The sequence below is a fragment of the Rhynchophorus ferrugineus genome, unplaced genomic scaffold (genome assembly GCF_030347505.1).
Source record: "Rhynchophorus ferrugineus isolate W39M unplaced genomic scaffold, kcgeb_rfMv2 rfM11, whole genome shotgun sequence".
NCBI lineage: Eukaryota > Metazoa > Arthropoda > Insecta > Coleoptera > Curculionidae > Rhynchophorus > Rhynchophorus ferrugineus.
Window position 1 is genome coordinate 8,943,148 of NW_027472590.1, and position 24,456 is coordinate 8,967,603.

Sequence of the window (24,456 nt, forward strand, 5' to 3'; positions counted from 1 at the left end):
AATTGCACACTGTATTTAAGGTACTTAATTCGATAAGGATTAATGTCGTATTGCTTAAAATAGCTTCGTAAATAAGCCATTTTCTCACGTAAAAAGTAAACAATAAAAATGGTTAATGTGGGTTATCCCTAAAAGATAAACATATACCATCGCGGACTTTTTTGTAGACCTTTTTATGGTGTACAATACTGTAGTACATTAATTTGATCTAACTCGTAGGGTTAGGCAGCGTTTTTGCTAATTGCTAAATAAGCCTAAAAAATAGGTTAATTTACGACATCACGTTAGAAACCTCTAAAATTAGCAATGTTGCCTTAGTATATTATGTATTATACATATAAACCTTCCTCTTGAATCACTCTATCTATTGAAAAAAACCGCATCAAAATCCGTTGCGTAGTTTTAAAGATTTAAGCGCACATAGGGATATAGGGACAGAAAAGGCGACTTTGTTTTATACTATGTAGTGATGAATTATTAATAAATCTTATGACTTATAACACCTAATTTACTGTTATTTCAACACATCAATCATCAACTTTTGTTGTCTTAACATTATCATCTTGCCATGAGTGACCATTGGGTATATTAGTTTCATTCCGAAATATTCATGTCTCATCTAAATACACAAAATGAAATAATAAGTCTTCCTTGATTTTATTATATGCTCTTAAAAATTGTATTCTTTTAAAAGCAATATCTGGAAGTTCCATTAGACCTCTTCGTGTTACCCATGAGTGTATGAAAGGATGTTTTACCTGAAAGGGCTCCATTAGGGATGCAGAAAAAATATCGATATATCTCCTCCGGTTAAGTTATCTACGGGACCTCGTACACGACCGTTTTTAAGGTCATTAAGAACGACAACGTAATAAACAAGGTCAGTGCACAGCCTATTTAGTTTTCTGCGATTGTATCCCAGCTCTACGAGGCACGCCGTATATGTAAATATTTTTATTTTCCAGCATTAATTTCAAACTGACATTTACCTGAATCTGAATAATTAAAAGCCATTATTACTAACGCGGAACAACAATAGAATTAACAAATTATCATATTGTTGAACGTCGTCGTTGTTGTTGTTTTTTTGTTCGGTTGAGTTTGAAGTAAGTGGCACGTCGGACGGTTGAGGGGCCTCTCCGAACACCGTGAAGGTGGAGGGGGGTACGGGAGGGAGGGGTACTTTATTGTTAGGACCGGGAAACATTTCAAGTATAATTAGGCACTATTTTTGAATGTAAATGCTTCCTTTTTTTGTTTGGATTTTTTTGGGTATTTGCATTTGTTTTCTTGTGCACTTAGTATTAAACATTCTTGAGTAAAATTAATTTATACCATTTCCTTTAATTTTTCTTCCTGTTTATTTGTGGGCGAGATGGGTGTTTGTGATTTATTGTGGATTAACTTTTTTTTTAATAGTTTTGTTGATTGTTTTTGTAAATACAATATCTTCTTGTCTTCTGGTTTAAGCTTATCCAATTTTTTTAGAAGCATTTCAATATTTCATCGGAAAATAACTTGGTTTCCAGATAGCTTTTGAGATACAGACATTCTTAATGAATTATACAAGCAACATAATGTATTACTGCCTGCTTAATATTCTATAATGTTGAAAAATGTTCTATAATGAAAAAAATGCTTGATAATAGAGTTTTGACATGTACAATACCGTTTAAAAATTTGGAAACATCCTAACTTTAGTTGACAAACAAAAAATTGCAATAAATGTTTAAATAAACATATCGGATATTGGATTTATCCTTTTTATAAATGTACTTATAAGAGGAAGCAAAACCATTACTACTTTCTTGTCAATTGTCTTTTATTTTGAAAAAAGACCGACACACCTGTTCTGTGATTACACCACCAATTGTTGGTTTCTTAAAATTGATTAATTAACAAGCAAGACGAGTGCGAGAAAATACATCAATATGTATTCCTCAATTATAAAATTATAATTATTTATTAATTATTAACGTATAGCTAAGTTATAGTTTACACTAAATGTATACACTTTATATAAGTTCGTATGGTTTTGTTCGCTTCAATCTCCTGGCTGTCCAGCAGTTGTATTGCTTCCACGTTAGTATGATTTAGTAATCTTCTTTCGTGTTTCAAGGCGAAATCTTGGATAACTTCGCAAATCCATTTAATTTCAAGGTTATCGTGCAGTTCTTAGTTGGTTACGTAGCGATAGGCATTGGTAATCAATCGAAAAACCTTGTTTTGACAGCGTTGTATGACTAGTTGATTTGAATTTTTAGTGCAACCTCATATTTGACCCCATAGGTCCAAATTGGCTTTATAATTGTATTATAGATCAACCTCTTTGATTTTAGATCAAGTTGAGAGTATCTTCCGACCAACCAGTATAGTTGTTTTATTTTGGTTCTAATGTGTTTTGCTTTTTGTCTAACGTGATGCATTTAGCACAACATGATTAACAACTACAAGTGCTTAAAAAGTCAACTAATATTACATTTAAGACTTCATAATTTATGTAAATTAACATAATTTATTTTTGTTACAGGTGAGATATTTAGCCAATACTTCTACAATATTAGCTGTTGAATTATTTCTGTATATCAAGGGTAAGAGTAAACATTATTTTATCAAGATTCGTCTCTGTATATAATGATAGAAAAGTAAATTATGCAATGCACCAAACTTCTTGAAAATTCCACTGTAATTTAAATAAAATCATGATTAAATATAACAAATAATAACAAATTTTCAGTTTTATAGTGTGAAATAAGGTTAATAATTTTTTTTTGTATACAGTGTAATTTTAATAATAGTTATCTTTCTTTATTTTTATCCAAAGGCAGTTTAGCTGAACAATATCCATACCTTTATGGAGTAATATATATATTATATATACGAGATTAAATTAATAATAGTATAAATCATAAAGTTTTAAGTTTTTCTGAATATAATTTATGAAATATATTGAGCATACCAATTTTATTTCGACATAATCATGACTAAAGTTCATAAAACTTGCTAAAATGTTATAAATAATTTCGACTTTAGTAAAATTAAATAAAACTAAAAATATTTTTATATACCGTTTCATTTTTGTTACTACACAATAATATATTATTTGTAGTGATAAATAATCAACATTTTGAATCAAGTTTTAGATATAATGATGAAACAATATCAAGCCGGTGAATTGAACATAATCAATGACTAAAAGCCCTATGAATGCTGATGATGCGTATGATCTGTCGAATGACTACTTCCTAGAGAAAAAAACGCCGGTAAAAGGCCAATTAGGCTACACACCTGTTCATGAAGGGTAGATGTTAACAGCCTGATCCGACGCGTGCTGGTATGAGCTCATTTTAATAAAAGACAATTTAAATGCGCTGCTCTTGAGTATGTGCCGACACACATATGCAGTTACGTATTTGCATTGTAGCGTACACGCCTTTCTCTTTTGATGTCGTACCGCCAGATCTGGTCATGTAATTTTCTATGATTGTCAGTCAGTCAGTCATTTCGCCTGTACATTGTATTGGTAGGAAAGTGATTTCGGCTTAAGTAAAATTAATATTTTTATATATAGGGTGTCTTAAATTTAAGCAAAATATTTAACAAATAGAAAAGTAGTATAATAATTAACAGGTCAATTGAAAAGTCAGCCTACCGTAGTAAAACACTTTTTTTTTGGCAAAATTAGTTTTTTTTATTCAACATAATTCCTTCCAGCGAGCATTCTTTTGAGATCTGAGAACAGGAAATAGTCGCTAGGGGCTAGATCTGGAGAATACGGTGGATGAGGAAGCAATTAGAAGCCCAATTCATGGATTTTTGCCATCGTTTTCACTGACTTGTGACACAGTGCATTGTCTTGGTGAAGTAGCACTTCAAATTAAACTATTATCGGTGCAATGAGTGAAAATATCTTGATTAATACATGTGAGCATCCCGCCCTCAATCAAGGACCCAAGGATGGAACTGGACCTATAAAAACCCCGACACAGATGCTCGACGTTCTCTTCTTTCTCCAGGCTCCTTCGAGTAGCTGTGTTGTCAACTGTAAATTGTTAATCATTCGAATAAATCATAAATAATCCTGTTAGTTTCTATCACTTCACAACGTTCTCATCTTCAACTCTCATATCAAAAGGGATATTCGAGATGGTCGTCGAGAAGAGTCGAAAATTAAGAAAAGAGGAAGATAGAAGAGTAAAGAATTAATCAACCAATTATTAGAAGATATAACTGAAGATTACTAGAACAAGTTGATGAAATCAGACCGCATATTTCGACCAGTTGTCCAACACTTAACTCCAAAAGCATTGTTAGAAAAGAGACATTAACAACATTTATTATCCATTACATGAAGATAGATAATCATTTGAGATGTTACAAAATTCTGGTTTGTAGAATTAAAAGAAAGTAAGTACTATTGGTTCTGATACAGGGTGGATGCTCACATATATTGTACCTTTATTTCTCAACAAATACCTTTTTAAAGCAAAAACATCATTAAACTGCAAGCAAGCACTTTAAATAAGTTGTTGCTAAACCAAAACATCGCCAAAATCATTTTTATTTAAAACTGGCCAGTGGTTCAGCAGCAGAAACAAGTAGTAACGTTCGCGACCATAACGCCACAAGAAAATATCGAACCACTTGAGTCAGAAATGCTCGCGACACGTTCTATCTTAATTTATCTGACATTTTTATGGCTTGGTCCTATTTAAGAGCATTTATACGGGTCAGAAACTCGACTTGGGTTTCTTTTAAGCGTAGCGATCGAAATTCGTGGCCCCGGGCCCAGATACGGGCCGGACAATTATCGATTGTTTTTCGTCTTTTAATTGTTTGCTTAATATTGTTTAGACTGGGGAACGTAAGGAGAGCGGTCTCGAATGTTTTACAGTCTTAAAATGTTTAAAAAAATTGTTTTTGTATGGGTGAATAAAGAAAAAAAATGAGAGGGACCCTATCTGGTGTATACGGAGGTGATTGAAATGTTTGAATTGATGAAACTCGTCAAAATAACGATAAGATGTATTTATGTTAAACGAAATAATTACAAACTCAAGTTTCTATCAACGGGAGTTAAGCACAATTCATTGGAATAATTTTTTGTTACTTGCAAAACAAAATATGAATATTCAACGATCATACTATATATTTTGTAATAATCTTGTTAAATTAGAAGCATCAAAAACGCAAAAGGCTCTTTTGCATCAAGCTATATTCAGCTTTACTTCTTTGTTCAAATTGAAATGTTAGTTTAAAATTCAAGGGCTTGTTTAATATTTTCTACAAAGATCCGTCATTTAATTTTTCCCCATTATAATACATGGGCTGATAAGTCCCTGGCGTAACAAACGAAACGCGTTTTTTTGTCCAAAATTGGCTTTAATCTTCAACGTAATCTCCATCAAAAGCAACTCGTCGTTGTTTTTGGTCAAGAGTGAGCTCGCGCGGCACCCACTTTGCACAGAGCTTTCTCATACCCAAATATTAGTGAATGATATGATGTAGACGTTCAGTTGATATCTTTAGAGTGTCTGCTATTTCAATGCAATTTCAATTTGCGGTCATTCCAAATCATTTTGTGGAGTTTTTTTCGTCGATAACAACCCCTTTTGGGTCCACTTAACGTCCACTGCGTTCTCCGTCTTCGGTGCTCATTTCACCACGTCTAAATTTAGCATACCAATCCTTGATAGTTGATTTTGCTGGGGAAGTGTCCGGAAACCCGGCATCAAGCCAAGTTTTTGTTTCAACTGTATTTTTTCCCTTCAAAAAGCAATATTTTATCAACACGCGAAATTCCTTTTTATCTATTTTTTCGCAATAACAAAAGTTGCTTCACTCAAAATGCTATAATTCACAAACTAATGATCCGACAGCTGTCAAATTTATACACGCATCTTTTGAGGGTTAGGGCTAACTAAAAAACATATGGATTTAATTATAGTAGCGCCATCCATGTGTCAGGCCGGGGACTTTTCAATTGACCTGTTAAAAGCAACGCCAGTTTAACGAAGAATAAAAGCAATTAAGCCACATAATAAATAATTAATAAACGCCCAAGATAACGTCGAACATATCCCAGAAAATACTGAAGTCCTTTTAACGAGATACACCAAAAATGGTCTGAATACAACATTCCGTATAATTACCGTTTACATTTTTGCAATCTATCATATACGAGCACTAAAACAAACACGATGTTTATATGTATTTATGGCGACGATTAAGATAAAAGTCTATTTTTCCGAGCGGTCCGACGTTTGATCTTTTAGGAAATGTCAATTAATCTTTTAAACCAAAAACATTGCCGTCGAGATAATAATAATTAAGTTTGTTTAAAGTCGCATGCAATTAATATTGAGACAGTGTCGATTAAACTTTCTTCTATGGTTAGAATTAAAAACTCTAATTTCTCACTTGTCCATTAAAAGAACCAGGAATAATTGGTAGTATCAGGAATAAATACAAAAACTATATCATTTATCACAACTCTTAACACAACTATCGCGAAGGAAAAAAAGTCCACCGTTTATGATGATGAATATGAAGCGTTTTAAGATCATTATCGATGTAAAAAATGATCCGTCGACCCAAAACGAATAATGGTACAAGAATTTATACGTTCGGCCTTGTTTTTATTAGATTTTCACATAATTCTTCCGGTATGTTCAGTGTGTTTTTTTTAATAAAAGCCAAACAAAATCGTCTAGTCTTCACAGCGTTGCGTAACGATTCAAGGTGAATTTTATTTGTAGAAATACGTGACCTATTCAATATATATATATGTCGCTATCAAAAGTTTTGAAGGATGCCTCACAATTCCAGAGATCCACATCATTGTTTTTGCTTTGGATTGTCGTAATTGATGCACTTTTTATCACCAGTAAAAATATGTCAAATATACCAAAAATATATCCACTAGTAAGAACACAGCATTGGAGGACTGAGAAGATTTCAAAACTACGGCAACACTGTCTGAGATAACTTAAAAAGTAGACCAAAGCGACCTATGGAAATCTGTCTGTGATATATGGGGAAAGGGATACTAGATTATGATGAAAAGCCTTCTTGCACTTTCACTCATTTGAAAGGTATAGTGAAGTGACCTGTCATCTTTATCCAACCCATCCCATGTAATATTCGACTGTGAAATTAGTTTTAAGTTTTTGAACTTTTCAATTAGTGTTCAAAAAAAATCACAAAAGTTCCAACTGGAATACATGTAAAATCAGGTCTGTCGTTAAAGCTAAACCAGGTTATATCTTACCTGTCTTTAATAATTTGTTGTTTAAAGGTAAATTTCCGGATGATTGGAAGTGAGTAAAAATATCACTTCTTCAAACGACTTCGTCTATAATAGATTCGACCGTGTGGACATTGAAGATTGTGAGCAATTTCTGCTGGAGAAGGTTAGCATTGAATTGACACTCATATAAGGTTTATCATCCACTCATAATACATGGATACAATATATTTGGATTGAACACAACAGTCTTATTATTAAATACAATGATAAACAACTAAAGTACCCCAAAGGGTAGCTTGCGAATTTTACGTACTATTGATATGTGAACGAGCTGTAAAAATACCAGAAATTCCACAAAATAAATTCTAAAAATATTTACAAACCGAAGAAGTAACTCTAACTCGCAAGTAAATATATAAATAAGTGGATCCTGATAGGGAAAATAAATGCCAACGAGAGTATATCAGTACATATTTAATTCATCAACTAATCCAATCTCATACAACAACAATGCTAAGTACCTTGGGATGGATCCTGATGCAGATTTTCGTTGGAAAAACATATAGAAAAGAATAGAAACGAACTACAATAACGGGAAACGTACCTAACAAGTTGCTGCTTTACAAGCAGATATTAAAACATATATGGATCTATGGATTTCAGTTATGGGGATTTTTTGCTAGTAGTAATATCACCATTATACAAAGAAATATGTATGTACAAGAGTATGTCAGAATAAAGTCCAGAGATGTATTGTGAACGAACCCAACTAATATAGGAACAATTACTTACACCGAGACCTTCGGACTTATTTTATTAGAAATTAAATAATGGCCAATAGGTATTTCTAGATAAGTACGTAGGTATAAGTCCCTATAGAGGCAAAGTGTAAGTTAATCGGCAAAGACTAGTAATAATATATTAATAAATGATTAAAAATACCAATACAATTATGTAGAATTAAACGATTATCTAAAAAAAAATAATTTAACAACACTAAATTATAATGAACAGTAGTTATATAGCTTAAAGAAGAAATGGGATTGGGTTCGATAATAAACGTGACTTAGTGTCTATTATACGTTGAAAAAACATCATCTGCCTTGGTATTTAAAACATATTTAAAACTTACCAGAAATACCAACACAATCTTCAATATATTAACATTTAAACTTGATGAACAGGACTTCTTAGGCGATTAGAAAGATTACCGAAATACGAACGCCTATCTATAAGCTTTCGTGCGTGTTTTATTGTGAGCTAGATTGGGGTTTTTCAACTTTTTTTCTTCCATTACCTAAGGAAGTCGAATTTGATGGTTGAAACATAAAAATATTAATATTGTACAGATTTGTAGAGGCAATTTACTGGTTTAAATTTTACGTATTTTTCTAACATACGTTTCATAAAGACTGTATAGATGTCAAAGTACTATTTGCGGTACAAATTTAAAAGGTTTAAGCGTGTAGAATGATGCCATGTAGTGGTGGAAGCTTCACGCGATTTTTGATCGGCGTTAAACTCGCGTTCCTTCTACATATTCAAGGCAATGAGCCTCCCGAAAGTCTGCGTCGAGCTAAATTTAACGCAACTTTCCAGCGGCTCGATGATATCATCATCTTTCATTGATATTCACCGGCCGAGGTAATTATAATTGGTTGCTTTAACATTCAGTTCAGCTTGGATTTGATCAAGACTTGTCGTCGCCAGCGTTTTTATCAGCTTGTCGATTTTCAAGCAAACCCACGCATTCATGATCCACGTCCTGATTAACCATTATTCAAGAAAGTTGCTATCGGATTCTTTTCCTGATGACAAATCGAATTATTTTGACATAGATTAATAATGGGATGATGGAATATTGACAAGATTATGAAAATATCGACGAGGAGACATCGTTCACCAGTTATAAAATTAAAATTGATTCGAAATAAGATAAATTGGACTGCTGATGGACCAACCTTTTTGAGTTGTTAACAGATCAATTGAAAAGTCCCCGGTCTGACATATAGATGGCGCTACTAGAATTAAATCCATATCTTTTATAGTTAGCCCTAACCCTCAAAAGATGCATGTATAAGTTTGACAGCTGTTGGATCATTAGTTTGTGAATTATAGCATATTTCGTGAAGCAACTTTTGTTTCTGTGAAAAAAAAAATGGATAAAAAGGAATTTCGCGTGTTTTAAAAATATTGCTCTTTGAAGGGAAAAATACAGTTGAAGCAAAAACTTGGCTTGACGCCGAGTTTCCGGACAATGCCCCAGAAAAATCAGCCATCAAGGATTGGTATGCTAAGTTTAGACGTGGTGAAATGAGCATCGAAGACGGTGAACGCAGTGGACGCCCAAAAGAGGTTGTTACCGACGAAAACATTAAAATAATCCACAAAATGATTTTGAATGGCTGTAAATTGAAATTGAATGAAATAGCAGACTCTCTAAAGATATCAACTAAACGTGTACATTATATCATTCACGAATGTTTGGGTATGAGAAAGCTTTGACCAAAAACAACGACGAGTTGGTGATTCGGTGCAGTGTTTGAACCATCATTTAACGCCGAAGTCCAATCGACAGTCATCCGAGTAGACTTCACACGATGAACCCGCTGCAAATCGTGGGAAAACGCAACAGTCGTCTGGCAAGGTTTTGGCGTCTGTATTTTGGGATGCGCGTGGAATAATTTTCATTGACTGCCTTGAAAAAGGAAGGACCATCAACAGCGACTATTACATAGCGTTATTGGACCGTTTGAAGGGCAAAATCTCCGAAAAACGGCCGCATTTGAAGAAAAAGAAAATGCTGCTTCACCAAGATAACGCACCGTGTCACAAGTCACTGAAAACGATCCATTCATCCACCGTATTCTCCTGTTCTCAGATCTCAAAAGAATGCTCGCTGGGAAGAATTTTTCGTCGAATGAAGAGTAACTTTGCCATTCCTAAAATGATAGTTGATACCTCTTCACAAATATAATTTAGGAAATACTTGCTAATTGTTTTGATTATATAAGAGATCGATATTAGATAAGAGATTAAATTGAGATCGATCACCCGCTGAAAAGTTAAGATTGATTCGAAATATGTTAAATTCTATTCAAAATGATTCTCCTACTTATGGAACAGTCATGAGTTCGATTGCCTCTCGAGTTTTAATTTATGTTGTTTGTAATAAGATATAGTCTTCTCGTCAGACTGATCAACACCCAATGTTTCCTAGAATGGTAGTTTCCATTAAACAATAGTTTGTAGAAAAAAGAGTTTAAAATATAACAAAAAGGGACAGATTCAGGGGTGTATATTATATATGCATATATAGAAAATATTAATCTTTGTATCTTGATTCTCATCGTTTACGTATATATCGACAGAATTTCTAAATTATTATTTATTTTTTATTTACTTATCTTTTAAAGCTATATATAACTTTGAAAAAAAATTTTCTTGTGAAAAATCTGTACAATGTAGGTTATTCAAGGTATTGCCCATCGCATCGATAGCGGGCACCTCAAAAGAATGATCTTTTGAGGCTATCCGCGAATGGATCGATTTTTTTTGGTATGAAGTGAAGCGCCGTTCAGATAGGTCACGACTCATTATGTAGGGAACAAGTAATAATCAGAAAGAGCAAGGAGTCTGGAGAATACGGCGGGTGGGGTAGATCTTCCTATGCTTCCAAGTATGTCTTCACGGGTTTTGCAACATGTGGTCGAGTTTTGTCAAGATGAAGAATAACTTGGTTGTATCCTTGCTCGTATTCCGACCAATTTTCGCACAGTTTTCAGCTCAAACTCATCTATTGTAGTCGATAGTGATCCCCATTGATGGTTTCATCGATTAATGACTTCAAGTCCTCGACTTCACTTTTTTTTTAGTTGTCCAAACGCTCTTTTTATTCCATATAAAAAAAACACTTTTAGAATTCCGAATTAACCATGTTGAAACCAATGGGCAGGGTTGTTATAGTGTCACACATCATTTGATAACATTTAGCCTCCTTATTTTTCAAACTAATTTCAATTTTTATTTAAAATAGTAAAACTTCCCACAATTGCAATTTACTTGGTACAAATTCAGACATTTTTAACGCATTGAAAATATGTTTTGTTCACGCTTCGGCGAAACGTAAGCCAGCTTGTTTGGAGCAACGGTCGAGACGACACGAAAGAGTCAGTAGGCTTATTGTCGAGGACCGTGGTCCAGTCCAGATAAACCCTAGGTAGTATAAAAGAGACTCTAAAATATAACAAAACATAGTGTGCACATATTAGAAATGTATTACAAAATATTACATACGTTATTATAGTACCTAGTTACATTAAGTAGTAAAGAAATGCTTAATATTTTATATATTTTCGAGTGAAGAATGATATTGTCTCAAAAAATTCAACTATAAATAAAGTAATAATAATGCTGAGCAAATATTAACTTATACGAGGGTCACTATATATATTTCGGGAATAGGAAAAAAAAGTTAAGCTGCGAATATATTTTTATTGTTTTCAAAGTACTCGCCACCATGGTCCATATACAATTTTGCATACGCTTAAACCAATTTTCAAAGCATTTATTCCATTCTGAATGAGGTATCTTCAAAATATGATTCTTGAACGCTTTAATAGCTTCTTCGGGCGATGAAAATCGTTGACCACGCAGTTTATTCTTCACGGATGCGAACAAAAAGAAGTCATTGGGTGCCAAATCAGGGCTGTACGGCGGATGACCTATCAATTCGATGTTTTGAGTGCTCAAATATTCTCTTGTTTGAGCCGGAGTGTGAAAGCTCGCATTGTCATGATGAAGAACAATCCGGCGCCCCTTGTTTGTTTTCCTTATTTCACTGGCTTTCTTATTTCAGACTTCTGGCAAACAAATGGTTGTGTACCAAAGATAATTTACTGTTCAACGATCCTCTAGAGGCACTGTTGCAATATGACCAGTTTTGCCGAAGAAACAGGCCACCATTTTTTTGAAGTGCTTCGTGCGCGAACAGCTTTTGTTGAATTTGGTTTATCTTGGAACTTTACAAACTTATCAAACTTTACGATGGATCCGTCAGATGGACTCACATGACAATAATGTTGCCAATTCCCGAAATATAAATAGTGACCCTCGTATAACAATATTTAGTCCTCATCAGAATGCGCATATGTTATTGAATCTATTTTTCCATTGCCAGTTATAATTTGGTGAAAGATATATGGATAGACATCACAGTATTTTTTGACTTCATATTATATTGTATCCTAGAAACATTCTTCTGAATCACTGTTAATGCAGATGTTATTATTTTTGTTGCAGGTAGGATTCTAGCCCATACGTCTGCGATATTCCCGCTAGATTATTCCTGTATATCTGGGGGTAAGACAAAATTATTTTCAATCTTCCTCTGTAGATATGACATTGGGGGAGGCAAATTATGTAATGTATCAATTTGATCAGGACCGAGGCTATAACTCAACAATATTTTCGCCTTTTGTATTTTAATATACAGTGGCTTTTACATACAGTTTCCAAACTATGAATTGATGTCTCCAACCAGTTCTCAAATCAGTTATTGTTAAAATTTAAACAGCAAATAACCATATTTTGTAATTCATCAAATGTATGTCTTTTACTACACGCTAGCAATGGATGCCAGTAAAATTTATTCGGAATCTGTATTTTTGGTACTGGTAAAGGAGAAAATAAACTGCGCGATTTCATCTTGGCCGAAACACAAAAGTAGTACCGAAAACTGGGACGTACACAACCGAGCAGATTAAACGTACAAAGACGGGCGTAGTGAAAGTTGCATATATATGTGTACGAATTAGTAGCGAAAAAAAAAAAACAACATGGTCGCGAATATCTTCATCCGAACCATTAGTATACGTTTTATAATGGATTTTTTACGGGTAATAATTTACCTTGTTATTTTTAATTTTTATCGGTTTAATTATTACGGCTAATGGTCTTTTTCTACTAATTAAAAAACGCGGTTGGCTGTGCCAATTGGAATAATCGCATTTATTTGACTGGTGTTGGGATGTTATTTATGGTTTTATTTAAATCAGACATTGGTTGGTTTCCTATAATCACCGAAACTTTTCCGCGGAGAGAGGAAAAGGGAATAACGCATCTGATCACACAATTAGAAAAAACATGGCTAAAATCAGTGAATTAAATTATAAATATAACATTGAGCTTATTCGACAGATTTAGCATCATTTGATTTCTGGTTGAACTCATCTGGAAAAAATCTTTTTGATCAGGCGAATACAGTGGTAGAGAATAGTTGTACACGTGTATTTTATAGACTAAACAGAAAATTGCTACGGTAATAGCATCTAGAGATCTGCGGATTGTACGTACAAATCTATTTTTCATTTCTAATTTCTAGAAAATTACGGTCTCTCTTCCCCAAACTTATTGAATAACGGTATCAGTACGGTGAATCCTTCATTTATGGCATTTATATATTGCTTCGTCCTTGGATTCTTGGATTTTGATGGATATTTAATTTAAATGGACAAAATAAAGCCACATACAGATTATTTCTCTCTTTTTTCTCTTCAGTCCCCAAATTGGTAACCGAACCAGAGATCTTTGTAAGTGTATGATTATATATTATATTATATTAGTATATTATATAGTATAGTATATTATATTATATAGTATATTATATTGTATAGTATATTATATATTATTATATTAATATTTTTGTCAAGTTTGTGGACTTTCTTGTTTGACCTAAGATCAAACAGTTTAGTTTATCAGTCAATAATATAGCCTATTTGAACTTATGACGTGCAAATATGAATTTGCACTATAACATAAAATCGACTAGTAATCCAACGCTACCAAAACGAATGTCTTCGGCTAATTACCAATGTTTATCATTACGTAACTAATGAAGAAATGTGTACTGACCTCGAAATTAAAAGGCTCTACACAGTTATCCAAGATTTCGCATTAATACAAATAAAGATTACTAAATCACAGTAACGTTGAAGCAATACAGCTATTGAACAGCGCACATGTAAGGTTGAAGCGAACCAAACCATACCAATTTGGATATTGTTACTCTTATTTTTAGCTTAAGTAGTCTAATTTAATTTTAATTTCGAAGAAATTCTTTGTTTATTGATGCAAGTACAACAGAACAGTAGTAACAAATTAATTTATAAATTAAGATTGTATAAGCAGAATATTGTATGACTTTAGCCGTCTTACATAAACACTATTTCATTTCTTGTGGTAACTGCAAAGTACTTCTACAATTTTGATCCCATAGAGGGATTTTTTCTTTGATTTTTTGAACTGAATTTTTCAACTTTGATGAAACAACATAGTTTCTTTCGTTAAAGTGTTGCAAAAGCTACGCTACCATTTTGATTGCGCGCCATCTTGGTCATGTGATGACAGCAGACAGGCCTCATTCTGAAAGACAACGGACGTCTCGTAATGCTTTTTCGTCTAAATTGATAATGAGCGATGAAGTCCAATTTCTTCCCAGTGGCCACACCAATAAACAGAACAGTCGGTTTTAGGGAACACATAATCCTCAATTAATTCATGAAACATCATTGCATTCACTAGAAACAACTGTATGGTGTGGTATTCATGCCGGAAACATCATTGGTCCCTATTTTTTTGAAAATGACAAATGTGTTATAGTTACTGTTACTGCTGAACGGTACCAAGACATGATTCGAAATTTTATTCTGCCTGAAATGGAAAAGCAAGGACTAGAAAACATGTGGTTTCAGCAAGATGGGGCCACAGCACACACAGCTCGTTCAACAATTCAATTATTGAATGATGTTTTCCTACAAAGACTAATTTCGCGAAGTGCCAATTCTAATCCAGATCTCGAATTTAACAGCACCAGACTTTTTCTTATGACGGTTTTTAAAATCAAAAGTTTATGTGAATAAACCCCAAACGATTCAACATTTTAAAGACAATATTCGTCGCGAAATTCAAGAAATTCGGCCTCAGATGTTGCAGGATGTCATGAAAAATGCCTTAAAAGGAGCCGAAAGTTTCATAGCGAATCCCGATCACCATTTAGCCGATATAATTTTTCAATCATAACGAAAAAAAAACGTAAAGACCAAATAAACTTTTTATCAAAATCAGAATTACTTATCTTTTCTTTGAGCAAAGTTATAGGGAATCAAAATAGTAGCGGGAGTTTTGCCCCACTTTGTACTGTGTACGGTATTGGCCCACCATTATCATGAATTTTTATCAGCCAGATAACATAAGGTGTGTTTAATTTGAAATTAATTACTATGTCACAAAGCAAATACTGATAATTTATGTTAATTTGCCTGTTTCTTTTTAATTACATTGCGAAAAAATATTAGAAATGTAACCTGATATCTCGTCGCTTGCGGATTTTTAACGAGATTATTGTTTTTTTCGTTCCGTTATCTCTCGCGCTTGTACTTCACACTTCAACAGGTTGACTGTTGCGCTGATTCTAATGGGATTAAAGCGTAAACGAATTAATCAACTGACAAAGTGAATGAATCTTGGCTGCAAATCAAGACGTGTGTTTCAATCCGTTGACGAAACACGCTCTCTCGCACTACAAACTATTAATTATCGTTTTGCTTTGATGTTGTCTCGAATATATAAACAATTTGTCACATTCGAAATAAATTATTTCGGTTTCTGATTATTGCGTGTCGTTAGAATTTCAATTGTTTTACATAACCAACGTATATTAACAAGCCCTCGAACGATAGGGACGTCGGCTGTGGTTAAAAATCAATATCGAAAATAATATCGATACTTCTTGTTAAATATATCGACATTTTTTGCAACTGTTAGGAAAAACATCGGAAAACAAAAATATCGATTAAACATATTTAAAATAAACAAAAAAATTTAATTTTAAAAGTTTATATATATATATATATATATATATATATATATATATATATATATATATATATGTAATATTTTTAAAATATTTAAAAAGTAATTTTAATTTTTTTAGAAAAAATATTGAAATATGTAGGTCAACAGAAATATTCATATATCGTCTAAAAATTCGATAAGCTTGTGCATCCCTACGTACGCTATATTCTTATTTTATTAATTGTCTTTGTTATTTGTTCAATACTTATCATTAATTGGTTTGGTTTAAAAAACAGTTTATGACAGACGGGTTTTCTTAAATTCGGGTCATATATCTTAAATTTCTCCAACACTAAAAGAGAACAATTGAAAAATTTAGGAAGGTTGGATTAGTTGGTGATGCTAATCCCACACATCATTGAATAACCAGTTGTTTCAGTGCTAGTATTGAGAATAATTTTCATTGAACATAAACCAATATACGCAAATTCTCATCTTGATACATTCACGTATAATTGTTGAAAACTAATGCATCCACAGTATAAATGACTTGAGGCCATGCTGAATATCGCGACATGATATTGTTCTTTCGGTCAAAACTTGATGATATTGATATTTCAACAATGCTGTGCCACATACCCACATACCCTGATCATGTGTTATATTTTTCTGAGGTTATTTGGAGTCAGAGTCCTATATCAACCAACCGACAAGTCCTGTGGTCGCGAGCCGTATATCTTTCAGCAAAGTTTCATCAAGAAAAATTTAAATAAACTATATTATATGTAGACAGTATCTGACCTGAATATTTTGTTGTTGGCTTCCTGAACAATAATCCCATTTTTTTATTTCTCTTTTATTCTCGATATATTTTATTTTCTGTGATGAGGAGAGGAATGTGGATTCGATATTTGCTTTTTAATGATAACATTAAGCAGGTTTCATACGTTGCTTGATTCTGTAGAATTTTGATTGTTTCTAGAAAATTGCTATTACAACTAGCTTGGTATTAACTTGGTATTTTTCATAACTCAATGTTAGCAATATAGTTCTATTTGTTTAAGACTTTATCGTTGAGGCATATATTTATATATATTTTGATACACTGGACAAAGAATCTCTCCAGAGTGACTAATGCGTTACCGAATTTAGAGGGTCAAATAAAGTTGGAAACCACACCCAAATATTTGAATAGTAATCACAAAAAAGCAATTAGCATATTTCTATAGTGCTCTATATTAATATTTTTGATTTTGGGAAAAACAGAGATAATTAGGATCCCTTTTCAAGATGCAGTGAATTCTCTGTATGCACCTGTTTATTTTCATAGTTAGAAGCTGTCACTGTTGTGTGAATTGTTTCTTTCTTGTTACAAGACACATATTACTAATAACTAATTGTTGCTAGTAATGTTTCCTTGTTAATATTCTGGAACTCCAGTTTTAGGATTTCATTCAGTTTCTTCTACTTATCATCCAGGGCCACGCCCAAGTATTTCGTCGTGTTTGCATATAAATTATTCTAGAACCAGTTATACTGGCAGATAATATAACTTTTGTATATAAAGTCCACGTGTGTAAACTTCTTAGAAATTTATTTTATCTGTCATTTCCTAATCTACTTAGAAATATTATTCACAGCTGTTTGTAATCTATTTACAATTGTCTCAATATTGTTACTTGCACTGAATATGGCAGTATCAACAACAAATGTAAGTATTGTGACTCCATCACATTTAGAGATATCAGTGGTATAAAGTATGGTAAGTAGAGTGTTGGGTCAAGAACACTTTACGGTACATTCGCATGGTATAGTTTCAGACAAGAATATTCATCACCGTATTTTATTCTGAAGTGAAGATAAGAAATGTAGGATTTGAGGGTCTGACATTCGTGACTTTATCAAAGTTGGTACATTGGGCAGCGTCTAGAAATATAGTTCAATAATTATAATTATAATTAACATTAAAAACAAATTAATATTTGTAATACTATGTTCTTGTCAATTGGCTAGTGTTATAGATCTAAATTGGTCAGTGGGGATACGTTGCTTTTTTCAATATTTGGTTTGAACAATTTGCATAATCTTCGAATGTATGGGCACATATTGCAATCGTGGTGTAAGCTGAATACGTTTTTTTTTTAATCTCTTAGAACTTTAACAATCTGCGCGTGAACAATAAGTATTATTATATGATTTCTATTATATAATATAACCATCCTGACATGTAGAAGATCGCTTGCTTCAATAAGTGACCTATTGTAGAACTTATAATCTAAATGTTATTCCAGATACTATTCTAACTTATTCTAGAGATTATTAAGTCTCAATATATGTGTCTATTAATCAGTTCGTGTGGTAGTTTGCACTTGAGCCTACACACTACACTGTCATCGCGCACATTTAACTTTTAGGGTAAATGATGTGGCTCGGTGAATGGAGGTAAAATGAAATGAAACTGTGGTGTTTACATTATGTGACCGTTATTTATTGGCTACATAAAATGTGAAAAATACAAATAATAAAACGGATGGCACCGGTGTTACCTGGAGACGAGACTTGGGCAGTCGATGGTGGCACGTCTAAACCAAACGAGGTTTGAGCACTGAATGACCGAAATACCCTTCAATAACATCCGAGATAAACGTCTCGGGGTTGAAGCCAGCTATTCGTTGTCGGGTTCTAGTTGGCGCTGCTGGCACCCCGCCCGTGTTCAACATCTGGGATTATATTTCTGGGTATTTTGTAGACCCTTATTCCACGATGTAAAATTCGACATGCCTCAAGGTCGCTACAAACTGTTTGGCGAGTGCATTGGGATGCACTAATAGTCTTTCAGAGTACTTCGCACTAACACTTCGAATCACACTCGTTATGGGTCCTATGGGGATGTAGCGCTGAATCAGCTTATTGGAGACGTAATATGGGGCATCGACGATGATTCGCAACACTTTATTCTGGAAAGGCTGAATACGTAGTAAGTTTTATTATGCTCCCTTTTGGCGTTTTTCTGTTTAAATCCCTGACCACTTATTCATTGACAATGTCTCTTGAAGTTATTATGTTTATAGCTCTATATTTTATTGGTAATTTATAGGTATATTTTTGCTTAGCAAATAATGTTAGTCTTCTCGCTGTCTTGTTGTGTCCACTCCCCTTTTACTATACAAATCTTGATGTTTGAACTGGAGCTCTGCTTTATTACTATTTTTTCGTTTAGTTTCGTTTGTTTTGGTGTATATTAGGAGTGCGTTTTTTGACATTGGGGTATTATTGTTCCATACTGCTTTTGCCAATATGGTCACAATCAATTCTGTTTTTATTTACATACATATAGAACAAGTGCATAGACTTATAAACAAAATAAACGCTGACCTAAATGCCTAAAGATATTGTTCGGTTGCTTTTCTAGACATATCTCAGGCTTTTGACAAAGTATGGCATACGGGCTTGCAGGTTAAACTAAAGAAACTTCTCCCTCATCCGGACTATGAGTTACTAAAATCTCACTGATAGACATGTTATTGTAAATCAAGGCGATGAACATACCGAATTAAATCCCATATATTCAGGACTTCCGCAAGGCAGTGTACTGGGTCCAGTACTGTATCTTCTGTATACGGCTGATCTGCACATCACAAAAATAACTTCTGTGGCAACATACGCAGACGATACAGCAAGCTTAGCATCCCATGAAGATCCAATCACAGCATCAATAAACCTACAAACCCACCTGGAGCAAATACAATTATGGTTGAAGACATGGCGCATTAAAGCCAATGAAACAAAATCCACGCATATAACGTTTACCCTGCGTAGAAGAACATGTCCACCAGTCAATATCAATCATCGTCAACTTCCCCAAGCAGAGCATGTTAAATATCTTGGTATGCACTTAGATCGACGCCTAACCTGGAAGAAGCACATACTCTCTAAACGGAAACAACTGGGACTAAAATTATATCAAATGTATTGGCTCATCGGGCGCAAATCGTTGTTATCATTAGATAACAAGGTATTGCTGTATGAGTCTATACTCAAGCACATTTGGGCATATGGAATTCAACTAAGGGGTACTGCTAGCAAATCTAATATATCCATCATTAAACGGTCCCAAAATAAGGTGTTGCGTGCCATTGTTGATGCTCCGTACTATATTTCAAATAAAGTGATACAACGCGATATTCCTCTAGAACCTATAACGAGTGTAATTCAACGTGTTTGTGTGAAGTACTTCGAAAGAGTGTCAGTGCATCCCAATATACTCGCTAATCAGCTAAATATGCGACGTGATACTGAAGTGCGTAGACTAAAACGTTTAACACCACCTGATCTGATTACTGGATATATGTAGACTTTGGAATAAGCTTTAGAATAAGACTAATTAATTAAGATAATATTTTATACAGAAGATTGCTTAATGAAGTGATTTTCTACATGCCATGTATATATAATATAGACATAAGAAATACTTATTGCCAATAGGGCAGATTGTGGACGAAGAATTATAAAAAAAATACATACATCCTGTATCCATTCCAATCCATCAATTTGTTTGATAGTAATGGTAAATGGGAAACTCTGAATAATTTCCTTCGAAAAAGTAACTTATAAATAAAGGATGAAAATTAATCGAACGAAAATGAAATCTGTTTCGCAAGGTGTGTTTTTCTGTTCTTTATTGAAGGCTAATCTTAAAATCCCGATCTCTAGGCCGCTGATTTATATTTATTTGTTTTCCCTCTACTACCAGCCGGTAAATGGGTAACACCAGGCCTAGTTGGAGAGGCTCCAATGGCGATCCGAGCCCGTACCCGTTTACTTGTTATGTCAAATTTTGATGGCGGTCGAATTAATTGTTTTCTTCTGTGTTGTGTGTGTGTGTGCGATTTCTAAATATACGTCGCGTCGATGCGAGCGATATTGACGGTAATAAATGTGTTGCCGTTGGAAATGTCGGGCTTTCGGCATTGTTTTACGATGTCAATAAAGTTTTACGGCACTATTAATGTAGTTTTTCTCCGATTATTGGTTCGTTTAATTGGTAAATAGACGTGTTCGGTGTCATATTTTTAAAATATTGGGCCGCGGAAAATTTTCGATGCTTGTTTATCTGTAGATAGGGTGGGACTGTCAGTATCTCCCGCCAGGATATATTCAAGGATACTTTTGGAAGGTTACGATTAGACACAATCGTTCGAATGTCTCGAATTTATTTATTTTATATCGTATATATTTACTAGGTGTGTCGAACGAATTTAGTAGTATATATTTTAGATGTTTGATTCGTTTCAACCATTCTATCAATCCATCCACAAGATTCCTATTGTTTTTTCTGATATGTCCGTACTTGTTAGTAATTTGATTCATCTCTATAATGGGCGTGGTTTATTTGCACCTAACAGGTCAATTGAAAAGCCCCCGACCTGACACATACGTGGCGCTACTAGAATTAAATCCATATATTTTTTAGATAGCCTTAACCTTCAAAAGATGCGTGTATACATTTGACAGCTGTCGGATCATTAGTTTGTGATTTATAGCATTTTGAGTGAAGCAACTTTAGTTATTATGAAAAAATGGATAAAAAGGAATTTCGCGTGTTGATAAAATATTGCTTTTTGAAGGGAAAAAAACACAGTTGAAGCAAAAACTTGGCTTGATGCCGAGTTTCCGAACACTGCACAAAAGAGGTTGTTACCGACGAAAACATTTAAAAAATTCACAAAATGATTTTGAATGACCGTAAATTGAAATTGAATGAAGTAGCAGACACCCGAAAGATATCAAGTGAACGTGTACATCATATAATTCACGAATATTTGGGTATGAAAAAACTCTGTACAAAGTGGGTGCCGCACGAGCTCACTTCTGATCAACGAGTTGATAATTCGGAGCAGTGTTTGAACATGATCAGGCGTAGTAAACACGAGTTTTTGCGTCGATATGTGACAATGGATGAAACATAGCTCCATCATTTCACTCCGAAGTCCAATCGGCCATCATCCGAGTAGATAGCACACGATGAATCCGCTCCAAAGCGTGGGAAAACGCAACAGTAGGGTGGCAAGTTTATGCGTCTGTATTTTGGGATGCGCATGGAATAATTTTCATTGACTATCAACAGCGACTATTACATAGCGTTATTGGATCGTTTAAGGGACAAAATCGCCGAAAGACGGCCGCATTTGAAGGAAAAGAAAGTGCTGCTTCACCAAGAAAATGCACCGTGTTACAAGTCAGTGAAAACGATGGCAAAAATCCATGAATTGGGCTTCGAATTGCTTCCTCACCCACCGTAATCTCCAGATCTGGCCCCCAGCGACTATTTCCTGTTTTCGGATCTCAAAAGAATGCTCGCTGCTAAGAAATTTTCGTCGAACGAAGAGGTGATCGCCGAAACTGAGGCCTATTTTAAAGCAAAGGACAAATAGTACTACACAAATGGCATCGAAAAGTCGATAAAATCAGTGCATCACACTTGAAGGGAATTATGTTGAATAAAAAACTAATTTTGCAAACAAATGTGTTTTTCTATGGTAGGCTGGGGACTTTTCAATTGTCCCTCCATATATGCTCATCAATCTAACTTGCTTTTGCTTCCAATTATGTCGTATATGCTCTCCAGGAGATCAGACTCCAAATTGGACACTAAGTAAGGGATTTTGGTTTTTTCTGTGTGATTCTGTTCAGGAAACATTGTGCTTTATTAAAATGCCTTTTATTAAAATTTCGCAGTCCAATGGAATAACTTTATTCAAAATCACTTTACTAAATTGCAAGAAAGATGTGGAACAGACAAGAGAAAAGAAGGACACCGCTACATATATTGAAAGCATTTATAATTCACGTCCTTTATAATAATGAAAATTGTATTACTGGTGAGCCAGGTATTTGAGAGTTTGTGGGAATATTAAAATTTTTGGACTTACACTTCTTGCTTCTGTCTGATAATTTGTCGACTTGTAATGTGAATTAACACCATAGTCTATATCTAGTTCAATATTTCGATATAATGAGGCAGTTGGTTCAGAAGTAGAATCATCCATCTATATATTCGCCCAGTTTTATTCTGGCGCCTTTTCATCAATGTTTATCGTATTTTATGAATACCTTAATATTCTGGTTCATTTGTTCTTAAAAATATAAACGAAACTTGAAAGTAACTGCATTGACCAAAAAAATCCGGACCATCTTCAAGCAAATACCTATAGTAGCTGTTCTTAATAGTTTAAAGTGAATTTGCTAGCATTACACAACATATCTAGAACATTAAGTGATGAAATACAATGCAGAGAGGCAGATGGTTGATACGGGTTGAAATATACTTCGTTCGAAACCAGTTTCGTTACACTAAAACAATGTTCCTGCAGATTATTAATGTTTCTAGTACAATTTTTTTATAACCTGACATAAAAATGTTACAACTAGTTTCAAAATGACATTCTAAGGAATGGAATGTTCAGAATTTTCGGTTCCCCGGCCAGGAACCTCTTTCACTGTTAGATAAGGCCGCAACATTAAGGATAAGAAGGCCCGAATGGTGCTCTTCAAGAAAATGTTGAAATAACCAACTGCCTGGCGTATCAGTAAAACGAATAACCGTTAGATCTGAAGTGATGTTAGGCAACCACTTGTCGTAGTCCGACGTCGCTACTATTAATAAATCGTCATTTCGTGAAAAATTAATATTTCAGTGATGTTTACAGAACTCGTCTCCTATTCCGAACATGTTTATGTTTATTTGCACATAGTGGAGAGCAAAATGTAAATTTATTTCGTAATTTAGGCATTTCTTCACAAGCATATTAAGAATTAACGATGGTCTCGACCAGGCCCATTATAAAGCTTCATTTTTTTTCTCGGTAAAGTGGGACGAACATATATCAATTAAAAGGTCGTCGTTGAAGGAATATATCAAAAAACTCTTCAACATTTAATTAATTAACCTAATTTAAACTAGACAAACGCAACAAGGATGTTGTTATAAATATTATTAAGAATATTTAATAAAATAATATGTTAAAATTTCGTGAAGAAGGAAAATGCTAATAAACAAAATGTTTTGATGTTTTTGTTTTTGTCATTCCATCAATTATGATTTTTAATTTTAGCTTCTATCAACGTTTAATTCTCTTAACGTCTTTACTTTATTTTCTCTTATTATTTTTCTGCTTTATCCTTTTTTTGTTATTTTTTAGGCTTTCGGTTGATTTTTGTTAACAATTTTTAACAACAATTAGCTTTTATCAATCCTATTTTTATATAAAATGTAAGAACCCTGCTATAAGTTATATTTTTGTTATATATGTAAAAGAACATACCTAAAAAATGCGGGTGGATAATTTTTCGTG

At 33.8% G+C, this 24,456-nt stretch overlaps 1 protein-coding gene across 1 annotated transcript in view; it reads left to right on the forward strand.

The window, feature by feature from the left end:
- Window positions 1–24,456, forward strand: part of LOC143205256 (uncharacterized) — a 67,456-nt gene that overhangs the window by 5,795 nt on the left and 37,205 nt on the right. The window contains exons 2-3 of the mRNA XM_076418440.1: window positions 2,531–2,591; window positions 12,551–12,610. Coding sequence (XP_076274555.1) covers window positions 2,531–2,591; window positions 12,551–12,610 — 121 coding nt within the window. The remainder of the gene's footprint in view (window positions 1–2,530; window positions 2,592–12,550; window positions 12,611–24,456) is intronic.